The 18,973-nt window shown below is 32.9% G+C and overlaps 1 protein-coding gene across 1 annotated transcript; it reads left to right on the top strand.

Moving 5' to 3' along the window:
* Positions 1 to 210: 210 nt before the first annotated feature.
* Positions 211 to 18,909, top strand: LOC126810706 (uncharacterized). The gene is made up of 15 exons (XM_050535906.1): positions 211 to 466; positions 3,073 to 3,190; positions 5,190 to 5,350; positions 7,760 to 7,874; positions 8,190 to 8,262; positions 8,391 to 8,458; positions 9,543 to 9,655; positions 9,814 to 9,932; positions 11,316 to 11,438; positions 11,696 to 11,788; positions 11,963 to 12,140; positions 12,626 to 13,418; positions 13,791 to 13,849; positions 15,936 to 16,067; positions 16,874 to 18,909. Exons 1-15 carry the CDS (start codon positions 412 to 414, stop codon positions 17,047 to 17,049), a joined length of 2,376 nt encoding a protein of 791 aa, XP_050391863.1. The 5' UTR covers positions 211 to 411; the 3' UTR covers positions 17,050 to 18,909.
* Positions 18,910 to 18,973: the final 64 nt, after the last annotated feature.

Genomic DNA, 18,973 nt, shown 5'->3' with positions numbered 1-18,973 from the left:
AAGGCACTAGCCCTTCGCCCTGCATCGCTCACAGAGAGAATTAAACACACTGATGAGCAGTGAATATTCGCTAGGCCGCGACTTTCGAAATCCTCTGTGAAACAGATCTAGATCGTATAGTTCTATGAGTATGATTAGGGTATCTACTGAATGAAATGATCGGCTTGACAATCGAGACTTTAAAATACCACGTGAGTTTGTTATGAAGAGATTCACCAACAAGTAACAAGTTGATATTTCAGGTCAACACATTCGAAGCAGAATTTTACCGCGGAAAGGCGAGGGATTTTAGTGTTAATGACAGGTGTATTGAAACATTTTAAAACGACATGAAGAATTGGGTTTTTAAATAGGTGTATTTCAGCTAATGTATAGAGTTTGCAGGAAACATACCGATAGCTGTGTATAGAAATGGAGTTAGGAAAAACATTGATGAAAGAGAATAATGTGAATGCTCTCAGTAAAGGTGGGTCATATAAACAGTATTAACTTTCTGTATTCATTTTTAAGCAGCTTCTCAGTCATGGGTTTATGAATTTGAGGTATAACATTCCTAAATAGTTAGTGTGTGTATATAGCCAGGCCTAGAAAAGCATCTTACTTTAAAATGTGTGATCAATTAGCAATCCAAGTCATTACCTAGAAATAGAATTAAATAGATTATGGTGTAGTTGAAGATGGGATAACATATGTAGTAAGCGCTTTATTTATTACTGATCATTGTTGTTTTCCGCCATTTGTCACTTTTGTTAGATATATATAGTCACAGTGCTTGAATATATATATATTATTCCATGTAAAATATATTTTTGTATACATGTATATCAATATTGATGTATGTCAATGCGTATAGGGTACTGTTCTTAATGGACATAATATCATATGCAAATAAAAAGTTGAAGTTGACTGACAGTGCATCAAGCTAACCCTCTCCTCTCATGTGAAACAAAGAAATCTATGGGATTTCTGCAATTTCTGATATTGGCAAGTGTTTCATTGCCTGGAATCTACCTTTTATTTGGTACCTCAATATTTTTGTGTCAGTGGGTGAAGGATAGGGAGGATATGTTCCTGTAATGGACCTTAAGACTTAAAGGGACTGTCCCGTATTTTAACAGAGTCTCAAAAATAAAAGTCTGAGTATGTATGAAATTTAAGCGCCAAAATATAGAGGAATGGTGTATTGACGTTATCTCAAAATTTCAACTCAAAATATTGAGTCGTTTGGACGTGACCGTCAAAACTGCTTTTCCGGACACGTAACCCTTTTAAGTTTTTGGGTAAATTCTTTTGTTGGGAGACCTTATAATCGATACCCGTTCATTGAGATGTCTATACAGTGAATGACCCAAATGCTGTACTTGATAACGAAAGGTATGGGACACTGGTCTCCATTTCTAGATGAAGACTGACGGGTTTCAGTTGTTTGAAAACTTATCACAAATATTAAGTTAGTTGCTCGGCCTTTAGGGATTTTAAAACAAAATTAAACAGTTTTATTCTCCAAAAAATTATCGGGATTAGCCCTTTAAGGTCCATGGTTCCTGCAACTTCTTAATCTATGAAGGTGCCCACTGTCAACCCTCGACATTCGATCATCCTTTAACATACACCCACCCACACACACAGTATTTCTGGCAGGTCAGAAGAGGAAGATCTTTACTTCTCCCCCTTCGTTTTTTATAGTTCAAAATTTCATTTTATTTGTCTGTACTACACTAGTATCTCGAAGTGTTGTTATATAAGCAGTGTTTTGGATGGCATGAGGAATTAGCCAGTGAAACCATCTGTTATGACGACTTCTTGATGTGCGATGCACGGAACTGTGGGTAAACCACTAAAACGTCAACACTGATTGATTAATCAATGTCTGACATCATAGGGTCAAAAGCCGATCGTACGACCCCTGACGCGACCTTCCAGTAGAACTGGTCAGATCTTCATGTAGTGTAGGCCATCGAAAGTATAAAGAAACGAAGCGAAATAGAGATCTGTATTTTAATTAGATTGCACGGCACTATGATGGAAGTAGACGTTAAACATGGGTATAGCGAGCATGAAGGTATGATGCAAACTATTTTAATAAAGGACACACAACAAATTATGATGTTACTGATTTGATATCCTTTTGACAACTTCAAGAAGAAAAGTTTGATGTATAATTAATATTAATAACTTAAAATTTCATATAACCTATATGTTAATCTTACACTAGTTATTTCATAAAATACTGTATAAACTTTTAAGTGCCGTTTTTTTACCTTGAGGCTATAGAAAATTATAATACTTCATTGACTTTTAACTGTAGTTTGTCATGTAAGAATTTATTGTGTGTATTCGTAGTTGGCTATACATGTACAAGCTTTGGTCTGGTATTTTAAAGATATTAAGTCCAATCTTCTTTACATAAGGTCTTTATATTGAGTCTATTGCTATTACGGCTTTCACCACTTCAGTGGTCAGGCCATCAATCATAATGCAGTACTCATTATTGAAGTACATGTATGTTACAACTATCCAATAATTGTTAATATTAGATAGCTTGCCTATAATATAATGCCTAGTCTTCAGAAAAATGGAAATGGATACATGTAGCATCCATTTTTTTTTTTGCCCATAGAAATATTTTATTGCATTAATTGGACTGGGTTTGTTTTAGTGTTTTGTAGTGGGTTAGTCTATCGATTGGTTTCATTCAGTTTATTAGTCAACTGAAAGTAAAATATGAATAGTTGTAATTTTTAGTAGAAATTTATTTTAATTTTGGTGTAAATTCTTGATTGAAATAAACAGCTGTGCATTCTACTTATTGATTTATCAGAACAGAAAATTTATGTTATATCGGGTAAATTGAATGAGCCTTACAGCAGTAGTTCTTTAAGTTGTGGTATTAGAGGATCTGTCTTAATTCTTTTAAGTGACATCAGTGTATTTATCAGTACCGGTAATTACGAATCTACATGTACATTGAAGTGATTTAGTTTTAAACCCTTGAAATAGTTTCAAACATTGTTGCTACTGTTTTCAATTGTTAAAATTGGAAGTCAACCTATTTCTGTTCTATTATTTCAGCAATTCATCCGCGACATGGCTTGGTATGGTCTGATGGTAAAGCTATATATCTTGGCCCTCTTATTATATCATCCGATACCTTACAAAATACAACGTCAAACAGACTAGGAGAGTTTGAGTAAGTTAATAAATTTAGTTTTTATTTGCCAACATTTTCTATGGTCGTTATATTGTCATCACCTATGTCTATCAGTCCGTCCAACATTTCGTGCAAATGATCTACACACAACAGTTCTTATTGGATCTTTAAAAAGATTTGCGGCCATAAATTATTTGGTTGTAAACAAGAACTGTATCAAAAATTCTAAATTCCAGAGTTATCTCCGAATTTACATTCAAACTTATGAAATCTTGAATGCAGGACGGAGGGGCTGACAAGGAAAGCTGTCTAGTTGTTCGGATGGGACAAAAAACCGATGTCCTGTGTACACATTGGCATGCACGTAAAAGATCCCTTGGCAGTTGGAATTCGATATAAGAGTAGGCCGTAGTGCCGCTGTCCGGGCAAATTTCCCTCATAACACACTGTATGGCGTATGCCTATCTTCATTACCCAGGTTAGGAGCAGAACAGTAGGACGTTAAACTCCATTTCATTTCATTTCATTTCATTTATGAAATCTTGTGTAAGTCAACTACTCTTAACAGTTTAGATCCTGTTTCTCTTCGCATATCACATGTACTTAATATAGAGAAGTTACCAATCCTATATTTCAGTTTAAATAATTTCTATTACTGTATGTATGTACCTAGTCTAGTAAAATCAAATCATGGTCACACATATTTTACTACATTCAGTTAGTCATCCACTTTGTATACATATAGGAATTTTAAAAACATGGTGTGCATTATGAAATTTGGGTGGAGACAAACCTGCTAAAGAGTTTGTCTATGCCAAATACTAAACCTGTAGGCAAGATACAAGGACTGAAATATAATTATTTATGGTTATAAAACTTATCCGCTTTTTCCATTTATGTTAAATGTAGTGACTTGATCTCTCCAAAATAGGTAAAGAATTTACACAGCTCAATGTAGTCTTAGGTAGTTTATATGCTGAAATAATAAATGACAGGATTGTTTCACTTTTATGTAATATGATCATTGTTTGTCTGTGGCAGTTTTATTCTCTTCAGTTAACCATTGTTTGACAATTATCCATTATCTACCTTCACATGTAAATGACCTATGACTGACAGGTAACCTACGTCAATGTTTGACAGACAAGTAACAATACAGGTGTACACCCTTTGTAATCATAGAAAACATTATTAAAGAATTTAAATTATCTGTTTAACCTACAGGTGTACTGTAATATTTTTAAATGGATGTATGTATATTCAGATGAATGTAATTTTAAAGAGCATCTTTGTACTGATATATCTATTAAATTTAATACACTAGAAGATAAATTTAAGTATCAAACAATCTAATCATTGGCCATGATATTTTAACTGTGAGAATATTTGATCAACTTTTCAATGTTAGACATATTTATTAAATATATATAATGCTTGATTTCCAACATTTCGGACTGCTTTATTTACAGACCTTCACCATATACAACAAATTATGAAAAAAATGTTACCTGCTTTGGTTAAATGAGACACCCATCCCTTTTTTCTGAGGTGGCATGTAAATAATAAAATGATTTTAATTTTCCAGCATATTTAGCTTCAAAATGACTTTATTTTTGTTTAGCCAATTCTCAAAAGAGAAAATATTTCAAAAATTCACGATATTTGTTACATTTGCATTGTTTGTTTTGCTTGTTTTCAATTGCAATTTCCTAAAAATTAAAGCTATAGCATGTCTTTTAAATGATTGCTATTGTCACATACATGTACCATATAAAAGGTCTTTGAATACATAACTTAAAGTGTGTTTAGCACCATTCTTTGGAACCTAGGATCCATTCACTTTATTTGATATTTGTTGTTTATTTCTTGCAACGTCTATGTAGTTTGTCTCGTCTGCAGGTTTGTCTTGTCGGTTTTATTTTGTGTCACAGATATTATTTATATGTATAATAATGTATTTTGTATTATATTTGATGGTAATGTATAGACAGTGTATCTTGGAGTAGGGATATAATGTATTTTGTATTATATTTGATAGCAATGTAGACAGTGTATGTTGGAGTGGGGATATAGACTCTACAACTTGTTTTATGTCAGTAGTACATCAAAATAATGTTACGGTATGGAAAGTATCTGGCTCCACACCTAAGCTGGGATTTAAACAAGTTCGAAGGATTAATGTTAAACCAATTCAACAAGGTATGCTTTAACAATATGAATAAGTTTTTATACGCCCACATTTTCATGTGGACGTATATTGTCGTTGCCCCTGTCCGTCCGTCCGTCCGTCCACAATTGTTTGTGAACAGTCTGCAGGTCACAATTTTTATCCAATTTCAATGAAACTTAAAATAAAGGTTGATCACCCTAAGATCTCGGTTCCTTTCGATATTGGCATGTATCGGACTGTAACTTCATGGATTATCGCCCCTGATTGTTCGTAAAATCACGTTTTTAGCTTGTGAACAACGTAGAGGTCACAATTTTTATCCGATTTGGTTTAAACTTGAAAGGTATGCTTATAACCCAAAGATCTCGGTTCCTTTCGATATTCGTGCATATCGGAACGTAACTTCCTGAATTATGGCCCCTGATTGTACGAAAAATCGCGTTTTTAGCTTGTGGATCCTATAGAGGTCATAATTTTTATCCGATTTAAAAAAAACGTATTTTTATATCACCGTTACACCCTAAGGACGACTGAGTTCGAATTTCGTGAAAATCGGCCCATAATTGACAAACAAAATGGCCGCCGTTCGTTCTCAAATAGCATAAAAATACAGTATATCAAGGTTGTGGACCCTATAGAGGTCACAATTTTTATACAATTTTGTTGAAACTTGATATGTAAGTTTATAACCCAAAGATCTCGGTTCATTTCGATATTCGAGCATATCGGACCGTAACTTCCTGATATATGGCCCCTGAATGTACGAAAAATCCCGTTTTTAGCTTGTGGACTCTATAGAGGTCATAATTTTTATCCGATTTAAAAAAACGTATCATTATATCACCGTTACACCCTAAGGACGGCCGAGTTCGAATTTCGTGAAAATCAGCCCCACACTGACAGACAAAATGGCCGCCCTTCATTCTCAAATAGTGTAAAAATATGGTATATCAAGGTTGTGGACCCTACGGAGGTCACAATTTTAATCCAATTTTGTTGAAACTTGAAATGTAAGTTTATAACCCAAAGATATTGGTTCCTTTCGATATTCGCGCATATCGGACCGTAACTTCCTGAATTATGCCCCCTGATTGTCCGAAAAATCGCGTTTTTAGCTTGTGGACCCAATAGAGGTCATAATTTTTATCCGATTTTAAAAACCGTATTATTATATCACCGTCACACCCTAAGGACGGCTGAGTTCGAATTTTGTGTAAATCGGCCCAAAATTGACAGACAAAATGTCCGCCGTTCGTTCTCAAATAGCATAAAAATACGGTATATCAAGATTGTGGACCCTATAGAGGTCACAATTTTTATCCGATTTTGTTGAAACTTGAAATGTAAGTTTATAACCCAAAGGTCTCGGTTCCTGTTGATATTCGCGCATATCGTACCATTACTTCCTGAATTATGGCCCCTGATCGGACCGTAACTTCTGAATTATGGACCCTGAATGTACGAAAAATTGCGTTTTTAGCTAGTGGACCCTATAGAGGTCATAATTTTTATCCGATTTAAAAAAATGTATTATTATATCACAGTTACACCATAAGGACGGCTGACTTTGAATTTCGTGAAAATCGGCCAAAACTGACAGACAAAATGGCCGCCCTTCGTTCTCCAATAGTGTAAAAATATGGTATATCAAGGTTGTGGACCCTATAGAGGTCACAATTTTTATCTGATTTTGTTGAAACTTGAAATGTAAGTTTATAACACAAAGACCTCGGTTCCTGTCGATATTTGCGCATATTGAATTGTAATTTCCTGAATTATGGCCCTTGATTGTAGGAAAAATCACTTTCTTTTTAGCTTGTTCTCTATCCATCTCTCGAAAATGTGGGCGTATCCTGCCTGGCAGCTGCTGGTTGGAAATCTTTTTAGGTTTTTTTTGTACACATTTATCTTGTATTGTTTCATTGATGCTTTACAAGCCTTAGTTTATAAATAATAGAATAACACTACTATACTAATACAGAAGCCATGTCAGTCAAACAGGAGTACATTTGATTACAAATGCATTATTTATTGCAGTGTCTGTCTAGCAGTGTATATTATACTTTAAATCATGATGTTTATCTGGTGGGTGGTTGAGTGCTTTTGTTTAGATCATAATGTCTGTCAATAAGTCAAGTTCCCTGGTTTCAATCTCAAGCTTTATGTGACAAGGAGTAGGGTTGACTGTCCAGTCTTATTTGTTTGCTCTGGGTAGCCTGGTTTCCATCCACTGCTAAAGACCTCTGTATAGCAGGGGAATTATTGAAATAAAATGACCTAGTTTGTGTCGATTGAACATTACACCCATTTCTCTGTCTCCCTTTATCAGGTCAGGTTTCATTGGTGAAGCCTAAAGTGTGTCCAGTCATGTAGAATTATAGTTTTGTACAACGTATTTATATATATATATATATATATATATATATATTATATTTCAGGTGTTTTATGGAATCCTAAATGTGATGTCCTGTGTTTATTTAGTAAAAATCAAGTCAGTTTTTATTTTAATCATTTAACAAAGAAAGGAAGTTATGCTTTTCCTCCATTAGTTAGGTAAGTGAGTTTTATTTATCATTGATGTACATAGATTTCGAGAAGTTTGTGATACACAAAATGATTATCATGTTTACTGATGTAGATTGTTAGTTCATTGAAAAGCCAATACACAGCATTGTGCTAGGATCATGGTACTTTCTAAAAAGACAATTTCCCCCACAAACATATGACATTGACATGGTGAAATAATTCCATGGTTTGGGGGTCAAAGGTATCGACCATTCCAAATGCTACTTAAGGAGCATAATCCATTTATTTTGATAAGCAAATTTTGTTTGTTTTTCAATGATCATAGAGTGTTTTTTTTTCCAGTGGTAAGATTACAAGTGGGTGTTGGTCTAATGATGGTAATAAGTTATTGGTGTGTATTGGTTCATCGCTACTGGTAAGTACCGGTATATATAATTATTATAATAAAGGCAAAAGAAGAATAATGAACTATGGAAACCTAAAATTCAGGAATTTTGTATTTTCTAATTATTGATGTAAACTTATTCATTTTATTTTCAACAGATTTATACATGGTCAGATATTGAAAACTCCCTAAGTGATTTTACGCCAAGTGCATGGACCTTACCAAAGTAAGTTGAAAAAACAAATTGTAAAAAAGTCTTGACATTACAGGGTGGTTAATGCCTGATATTTCTTAAAGGTGATTTTATAAAAGTGTATGGCACATTAAAATGAAATTAATGATAATCTAACAGAAATAAGGTATACTGAAATTAATGCAATCAATCTTACGGTGTTGGCATTTTAAAAAAAAAAAACACTAATAGCAAGTGCATTAGATCAACATAACACAGAACAACTAAATAAAAACCCAGTAGCAATAACATCACACTGATCAGCAGTGAATTTTCGCTAGGCCGCTACAATCACTGATAAGGATGACATCGATGCGACTTAATGAGTCCCAAATATTAACTTTTTTCTTCCGTCAAATTAAATTCTAAAACATTTTTTTCATTTATTAGAAAAATAAATAAAGACGCTTGAATTATTTGTAGGTAAAAATCATTTCCTATTTAGTGTAAATGGGTATTAAAATAAGTAAAATTCACCATTTACCTCGAATCAGTAACGTCTCATGTAAACAATGCACGCGCTATTAAGCCAATGATTGACACCGCGTGATGTGACGTCACATGTCGGAACAGTCATCTATTACAGAGATATTAAAAGATCTCTGTGAAACAGATTGCTATAACATAAGTACTTCTTCCAAACATAAAATGAGGACTATAACAGGGCTCTTAATCCATTTTAAAACGAACCGGTCAGAATTTGGTCAAATGAGTTCCTGGTAGGAACTGGGTTATAAAATTTTAAGTTTCCATTCCCTTTAATATAACCAGACATCAACAAAAATAATTCTAGGTAATTTATGAGGAATATCGTATTCTACTGTTTGTAATTAGCACAAAAATAACCACAAATAGGTACACCGTTTGGAAAATTTTCCATATTTAATTCACGTACCGGCTTGAAATTCATGTCAGTAATATTCCTGAATAAATTACTGTATTCGTTTTACTGATTTGCAATATTTGTTGTTCCAAAAGCCTAAATGATAGCTTTGAATTAACAAATGTTTATGTCAATGTCAATCAATATTCATGCATAATTAAAATATTAATGTCAATATAAAATTGCTTGATTTAGGTCTGATGGTAATGTAACAGCTATAGTACCTATCAGTCAAGATAAATATGTATGTTGTGTTGATTTACCCTTAGAAAGACTATGCCAGAATCAAGATGTTTTTCTTATGCCAGGTTGGTCTATAACCTTTTCTATTTCATTATTTATCTAGATTATATTGCAGTCAAAACCCAGTCAGTGATAAATACACCATGTCAATTGGGTATATACACATTGATTTAGGAAATAGTTTAACATAAATTGAGGCATTTTATTTCTCTTTATTCAACAGAGTTACCTGCCAATTTAAGTCGACATGACTCAAAAGAGAAGAGGAGAGAAGATTTAATAAAAGCAACTAAGTCTTCCTCTATAAAAGAAAATCTGCTCAATCTTCCCAAGAATCCAGAGGTATTTATATTGCTTTAGTTCTCTTATTTTAGACATAACAAGAAGAGGCAGTCATCATTATCCACAACCAGGGGGTTGAATGGTATGCACCTTAATTCATACAGTCTTTCATTGAGTCAAGTGGTGTGGTTTCGATTCTCTCATGTCCAACCTCATGATTTTTCTCATCCTCGGTATCCCCAGTGTTCTTATACTCCACTATACCCTGGGTTAATCCATAGGGTTTCCACGAATTCAAATTATCTGCCCTGGCCTTGATTTTAGCTAAAGTCTACGAACCAATCAAAAAACAGTTTACAAACCAGTTGTTTTGCATTTGTTTTTATAAAGGTAGATAACCATATTCATGTCCATTTACTGAATGATTTATGTAAATAATGTATATATTTCTAATACATTTATATTTAATTGAATTATCAAAATCTGTAGTATGTTTCGCAGATTACAAATATGTATAGCATCTATATGTTTGTCTTTCGTTATTATTATTACTATTTGGTCTTTGTCTGAAATATTTCATTGTGTTGCGTTTATTATTGTTGAACTTATTCTTGGCAATTTGATTCCCAATGAAACTTATGAACCTACACATTTATAAACACCTGTCGGGGCCTTATTAATATATTATGAAATAATTGTAATTTGTTGTTAATAGATATGTATTTAGTATAATTTGGACTTCTCTCATTTAGGCTACCTTGTCTCTTGAAGGGGAGCCTTTGCGTTTTGCTTACTTTACCCAATAAGATTTACATACCTTTGGAAACTTCCTTTGCAATTAACGATTTATGGGATTGGTCAATAAAAATAGCACAATCATCAAGGGCGGATAACTTGAAAAAGTGTTCCCCCCCCCATAGATTAACCCAGGGGTTAGTGGAGTAGAATGGAATGAAACCACTGGGGATACCGAGGATGGGGTTTTCTCTGGGTCCTCCGGTTTCATCCCACTGCTAAAGACACTCCTAATGAAATGATCTAGATTGTGTTGAGTTGGTGTTAAACCCCATTTCTCTCTCTCTCTCTCTTATCCAGAGCCCTTGTTTACCAAAAACTAAGTCAAATTTGTTAGTGTTCACTAAAAGTACACTTACTTAGGGAAATAATAAGAAAAAAACCCAATTACTTCTGTAACACATATGTGGTATCAACCAAAAATCAATTACTACATTTAACAGTTAACGGGAGGTAATTCTGTTTATTATGCTAATTAAGTTTAATAATAGTAACGAATGATGTAAGCTAGCTGGAAAGCGTGCAAGAAAGGGCCGAGTAAGCAGATCTTGGGCTCTGGGAAAAGCCGGGTATCGAGCTAGTATTATTATATATAAAACTGTATTATTATTTGCAGATTGTATCAATGTTTTTATTGTTTTATTTTAGGCCGTTATAAATGACAGTTCACAACTCGTCTACTTTCAAATAAATGATGATGCTAGAAGTTCTGTAAGATTAAACACAATATCATTACAAGGTCTTGTCTCTCCAGATTTATTGGCTCATGAGGTAAGGATTTCTTTTCTACGTAAGTATTAGAAATATAGGCCTTTTACATCAGACATTCAACTATAGCCTTCTATATGTGCAAAAGTGATGTGCTGCAATGGTATAACTAGAAAAATAAACAAATTATCGGTATATAGAGACAAATAATTGTTTGTCTCTGTTAATAGAAAGGAAGTTGGGTAATAGATATTACAATATTTCTGTGTAACTTCAATATATTCTTATTTATCATTATTATCTTTTTCTTGTTTTTCAAGCCCAGTGGATGTATTATTGTAGGAAGTAATAGTCAGAATTGTTTACAGATATTTACACTAACTGATTTAAACCTAATTAAATCATCAGAAATAGTAAGACTATTTATATATACACAATTATTTCTTTTATTATCGTACAAACCTTATGATTTGTAAATCACTATGCTGTGTGGTAATTGTCTTTCATTGTGAATTACATGAATTTTCCATTCATTTAGATGTTACTAAAATCATGTTAATAATACATTTTCTCTCTACCTTAACTAGGTGCTACAAAAATCACAAAGACCAAAAGGTATCTGCTGTCCCTATAACAGTTTAAGAGAGAGTCAGAATGGAGTTCTAGTGTTAGTTGGTCAACCAACTAAAAAAGATGCTTTATTTCCATCTGCTACCACAGAATGTCAGTTTGATTTAACCATTTATTATTATCCTGTAAAACCAGGTAGTTTGCCTTTTAAAGATATATTTGATCATTGTCCCCTGCCTTCCTACAGATCAGTTTTTGAGATTTATTTTTTCAAATTGGAAATCCTATTGAAAGATATGTAAATAAATCTTCACAAAGTTACTGCCCCTGCCCGCAAAACCTTGTAAATATCATCAAGCGTCAGAGTTTTTGAGATTATGTAACTAAATCTTCACAAAGTTACTGCCCATGCCACCTAAACCTTGTAAATATCAAGTGTCTGAGTTTTTGAGATTTTTAAAAATCCTATCAGAATTTCGTCTCACAATGATTTTGTACAGAGTTGTTCCGAATATGCTTATGAGGGAGTGTATCAACATTCAGAATCATGCATCAATTATTGGCCCGGACCTTAAAAATATGAAAGCCCCCATTTAAAAAAATGTCTATAAACAGTTAAAGAACACATCTGTATGTTTGTCCTTATAAGATTTAATGATGTAATTTTCATAAATTTTTAGAGAAAACACTACAGCATTTCCAGAGTCATTCAGGAATACCAGAAGTTAAAAACATAAGAGCAAGCTCAGATTTGAGAGCTAAAAGTATCAGTGAATCAGCTTTACAAAATGTGAAATTGACTAATGATGCAACAAATTCACAAGAACATATCAAAATACGCTTCAATAATACAGATTCAAACCAGTCATCCAAAATCTTGGTATCTTCTTTAGATGATTCCACAGATTCAAACAGTATTCTTGAAACTCAAAAAACACATTTCAAAGATATTACTCCAAAATTTCATAACGAGGACTTAGAAATCATAAACCACCAAAGTGAAAAAAAGAAAAGCAGAACAAGAAATGTTAAAGTGAAAGGTGAAAAACAATTCGATGAGGAAAATGGGACGGAATATATTAGCAAAAAAACTCAGATAGTGCATTTTGGTAAGGAAAGTGAAACAGAACAATCTTGCAAGAACAAAGATCAGTGTAAAAATAATATAAATGGGACAAGTGAAACCGATCGAATTGCGACTGATGAAATCAGTACAGAATATGAAACTGAAAAGACATTCCAGAATAATGCTAATCGTGCTGTTAATGTTAAAAATGAAGATGATTATACCAGTTCTGTTCAGACACATTCAGCTAATTTAACTGTATTGGAAGATTCTCTATCAGATCATGGACTACCTAGTAGTAGTTTAAGTATGTGTAGTGATGATAACTATGAATTTTTGGAGAAAGTAGTGGAGGGCCAGAAAGATCAGATAGAAGAATTACAGAAAAAAGTCAAAAAATTATCTAAGTAAGATTATGTTTGTTTCATATAAATATAAAAATACATCTGCTATTATAATATCCATGCTATAACATATATGTCATAATCTAGAAATATTTCTATCATGATGGTTTCATTTATTAAGTTATAGACATGAAAGAAGTAAAGTATTTCATTATCTAAAGACTTATATTTAGCTTTCCTTCATACTGTAGATGTGTTCTGAGAGGATATATTTGAACATTTTTATGGCAATTATATGCTATAGAATATTGTAATCAAAAGTATTGTAATCACCGTAGGTATAATTTTGAATGTTTGCTCTTGCCTTCTTTCACTTTAGTGTATTTGAAATGAATACAGTTTAGGGGTTTCTCATTTTTTTTTTTTTTTTTTCAGGCTTGTTGACCAAAGTTCGGTTATTGAAATGACTAAATACCAAACCCCCGAAAAGCCAGGTTGGTTCTGTATACATATATTCTTTTTGTTATTTACATTTATATACATGTAATACTTGTTGTTTTTTTACATTTACTGTTTACATAAACCAGCCGCTGCCAGGCAAGATACACCCACATTTTGCAGCAGATGGATAGAGAACAAGCTAAAAAAAAAAACCTCATGATTTTTCGTACAATCAGAGGCCATAATCAAAGAAGTTATGGTCTGAAATGCATGAATATCGATAGGGACTAATATCCTTGGGATATAAAGATATATTTTGAATTTCCATCAACCTTGACATACCATATTTTTTACACTATTTGCGTACGAGGGGCAGACATTTTGTCTGGCAGTTTTGGTCTGATTTTCACGAAATTTGAAGTCAGCCGTCATTAGGGTGTAACGGTGATATATTCAAACGTTTTTTTTAAATAAGATAATAATTGTGACCTCTAGAGGGACCACAAGTTAAAAAAGTGATTTTTATATGCCCACATTTTCATGTGGACGTATTATGCTGTCACTCCTATCCGTCTGGATGTCTGTCCATCCACAGTTTGTTTGTGGACATTCTGCAGGTCACAATTTTTATCTGATTTTGAGGAAACTTAAAATATAGATCTATCTCCTAAAGATCTTGGTTCCTGTTGATAATGGCATATATCGGACCATAACTTATGGTTTATGGCCCCTGATTGTACGAAAAATCACGTTTTTAGCTTGTGGGCACTCCAAGAGGTCACAATTTTCACCCAATTTTGATGAAGCTTGAAATGCATGTTTATAACCCAAAGATTTTGGTTCCTTTCTACATTCACGCATATCGGATTGTAACTTCCTGAATTATGGCCCCTGATTGTACGAAAAATCGCATTTTTAGAGGTCACAATTATAATCTGATTTAAAAAAACGTTTGAATATATCACCGTTACACTATAATGTTGGTTGAGTTTGAATTTCATGAATATTGGATCAAAACTGACGTGATTTATTTGAACATTTTTTAAATCAGATAATAATTGTGACCTCTAGCTGGACTACAAGCTAAAAACCTGATTTTCGTTCCATCAGGGGACATAATTCAGGAAGTTACGATCCGTTATGCGCGAAGATCGAAAGGAACTAAGATCTTTGGATTTAAACATGCATTTCAAGTTTAATCAAAATCAGATGAAAATTGTGACCTCTAGGGTGTCCACTTGCTAAAAACATGACTTTTGGTACAATCAGGCGCCATAATCCATAAAGGTATGGTCCAATACATGCCAATATTGAAGGAACCAAGATTTTTGGGAGATAGACCTATATTTCAAGTTTCGTTAAAATCGAATAAAAATTGTGGTCTGTAGAGTGTCCTCAAACAAATTGTGGACAGACAGACGGACGGGCGACAGCATAATATGTCCACATGAAAATGTGGGCGTATAAAAATTAGGCAAATTGATTGCATGGATTTCGATAACAAAAAAAAAGGTTGTTGATATTTGATGTTGAGAAATTACAAACGTTTTTGAAAATATGTATTTCAGTTATCTTAAGTATAAAAATAATACATGAAATGTAAGTTATACAAAAGAAATTTGGTTGACTTTGTGATCTTCAACTGTGAAACTGGATTGAGTATGGTTTAAACACTTTAAGAATACAGAATATATTTAGTTAAGGGCCTAAAACATTCTCAAAAATTCAGCACTTTGTGCAAATAATCTGTTGTGTTCTGACCTTTTTATACTTTATTTGCAAAGTAAGATTAACTTTGAATTGCTGAATTTTTCTTTACTGTAACCACTTGGGCAATTGGATGGCCAAATGGTTAGCACCTTCGCACTGTATCATAAGGTCTGTCATTGAGTCAAGTGGCATGGTTTCGATTCCCCGGTTGTATGTGACATGGAGTAGGGTCGTCTATCCAACCTTGTGCGATTTCACCAGTTTCCTCTCACTGCTAAAGACCCCTACGCACAAGTTAATTATTGAAATAAAATTGTACAATATGTTAGTCCCGAAATGACCTAGTTTGTGTCGAGTGGACGTTAAACCCCATTTCTCTCTCTTTGTCTCTGTAACCACTTCATTAATACATTATTATAATTATTGTAGATTCTGTCAAGATAACATGTTTATATGAAAGTGGTACCTCTTTAACAAGGAAGTTTTTATTGGACAATGGTAGATTACAGCTTGCAGAAATAAAGAGAGCTTTTAAGCTAGATTATATTGCACTTTTAATAGGTATGTACATGTAGGAAATGTTGTATCTGCATTCTTTTTATGTCACCCCTGTCCATCCATACACAATTCTTGTACCTGTAAGTTCCCTACAGGTCAGATTTCTGTTGATTATATTTTAAAATGTTCTGGGAATAATCAGCTAGTCCTAAAAGTAATCTATTCAAATTTAAAAGCTGCATAACAGTTGTTTCAGAGTTACTGCCCCTGTCACCAAAACCTTGTAAACACTCAATTGATCAGACTTTCAAACTTGCTAAGCTCGTCCTATGAAAAAACTCAATTGAAATAACTTTATGCATAGTTATTGCTGAAAACTTCAATCCACCCTTCATAATGCTGCTGGTGGGCATATATTTGTTGCTTGTCAATGTTACATTTTAGATTAAATTGTGAAAATTATTTATACATGTATTTCACAATCATTATGAAAATTAGAAGGGAACTGGAAAACTAATAATGCTACCCAATGTGTTGTTTAGATGCCCACAAAAATGTTTTTTTTTTTTTAAAGTTTCGGTTCAAAATACTGAGCCATTTGATCACCAAATCTGTTTCACTGGTTATGTAAGTCATATAGATATTTTGTGGCATAACAAGTAATCTGATATGGCAGGCTAGTCTGTAGATATGGTTATCAACGACACTACTAAATATGTTAGTTTGGAAATATGTGGCCAATTGCATGAAAACTGATTATTTGTATTTCTTCAAAAAACTTCACATAATATAATAACATAACATTTCTAAGATTCTATGTTCACTAAAAATGTCTGGAATATGTCATGTATCAACCAAATGTGTTTCAGATGAGGAGCCAATAGTACTTGGTGCTAATATAGATGGATACATTCCTTTAAAATTCACCCCCGGTGTTACACTCAATATTATTGGAGAAAATAAAACCAGTGATATAGTTTCAGCCAATGAGGATGTTTGTAGCTTGTTACAGAAAGACCCTATTACTGGAGCTACCAAATGTTAATGTTATTGCAGTGATATATTCCTATGAAGCATAATATTGAACCTCATTTGTAGTTTAGTTTATGTAAATGTAGAAATATTTATTGTTTCTTGGTCAGTCCACTGCAATTCCATCAATCTGCTATGTTCCGGACTGATAAGCAAGCACCTACTCTGTGGCAATATTTACAGTAAAGATTCTAGGCTTTAAAAAAATATATTTTTTATTTATGCAATATCCACATGTATTTATAAAATAATCGCTAGTTAATGTTTAAAGGCTTTGAGTAGTCTAAAATACTAACTTTTCAACACCAATCTTATTATGACTTTGCACACTTGTTCCATGAGTAAAAAAAAACAAAAACAGAGGACACATAACAGTCCGACTGTTGTGTAATAATGGAAATACAAGTGGAAAGAAAAAACTATTTATAGCAAACAAGAAGGCTTTTCCGACCTAGATCAGTTCTAGAATAAATTATGATGTATACAGCGTTCAAGTCATCTGCTGTAAACAATCATGGCCGTGTCTAGCAGCAGTTTCACACGGGATCATTGACGTCTATCTAGATATGACGTCAGAAGGAATTCCCTCTAAGACACGATTATCCAGGTCTACCATCTATCGCGACTGGAACGTGGCTGTATAAATGTATAAAATGATTTTTAGAGTGGCTTTTTTGGACATGCAATTAGCATTGTTCATGCGAAGTTTGATAAAAATCCATGCTGGCTAGCTGAGAAAATTTGTCTTTTGTCATCAGCACCCTTTTTTATCATGCCTTTGGGCCAAGTTTGGAACATAGTTGGTAAATAAAATTGGTATTTTTTTGGTGATTAATATGTAGTTTACTACCCAAAATAACAAAAAATGTCATATCTTAACAAAAATTACAGTGCTAGCTTTAAAATGTGCATTTTAGACTGCTCAATGCCCTTAAGAAACACACCAGCCCTGCATTTAACTGGGATTGAGTATGGTGTGTAATGATGATACAATACTTTGATCTGAGATGATAGATACTTGTAGCTATATAGTAATTTCATGTTGGCTTCTGATAAAATATTTTTATATACAATGTGTTCATACTCCATCAGGGGATTTCCGCTAGATACTGCTTGTTAGTAAATTAATACTGTATTTTTTTTTATATTACTAGAATATTGTTAGTGTTTTTATATTTTATGAAAATTTGATATCCCAAAGGGTTGAATATTTAATATGTGTCTTGTTTTGATACTAATGTATATTTTTATTATGTTGGTTGTGCATTTATAATGAATTAATTATTTTACATATATACTATTATTGTTATTTTGTTTACTAATATCTTTTATTGATAAATTAGACAGGATGGGTTTTATTAAAACTTTGAATGGTAATTAATAATCTCAAAAAACTTTTTAGTCACGACTAGCATTTTTAATATCTAGTTAATTAGTACTTTTATCGACATTAATTTTAATGACTTCCATCAGCCATATCCATCCTTTTATGAAACCCCCAGTAAGCTCTGAAAGATCTTATAATAAATTGTTGATCCACAATTTGTGCTTATTATTTCATATATTATATTGACAATTTGCTTGTTCAGTCTTTAAACAGAAAACATTTGTTAAACATTCCAGACTAAAAGTCAAATATAGAGTTTTCAAGACAACAGAGTAGTCAAAAAACATTGGTCCCAATATCATGTTACGACCATTTGATATTAAGTCTCTCCCAACATAGTTAATGTCCATACCCAGGTATTATCAAGTAATGTTATTGCCTCTTTATGCATCCAGTGCTCATACTACTCAATCTTTGTGTAATTGTCATAATATCAAACCTTGTGTGAAAACACAATAATATTGAATAAAATAAAAATTAAACATTGTTCTTTTGTCTTTTATTTATATCTGGCTAAATTTTGCTATTCAAAATCTATCTACATTAATAT

This window comes from Patella vulgata, chromosome 2 (genome assembly GCF_932274485.2).
Source record: "Patella vulgata chromosome 2, xgPatVulg1.2, whole genome shotgun sequence".
Lineage (NCBI taxonomy): Eukaryota > Metazoa > Mollusca > Gastropoda > Patellidae > Patella > Patella vulgata.
The sequence above is the reverse complement of the archived record's forward strand: the minus strand, read 5'-3'. Positions and strand labels throughout refer to the sequence as shown.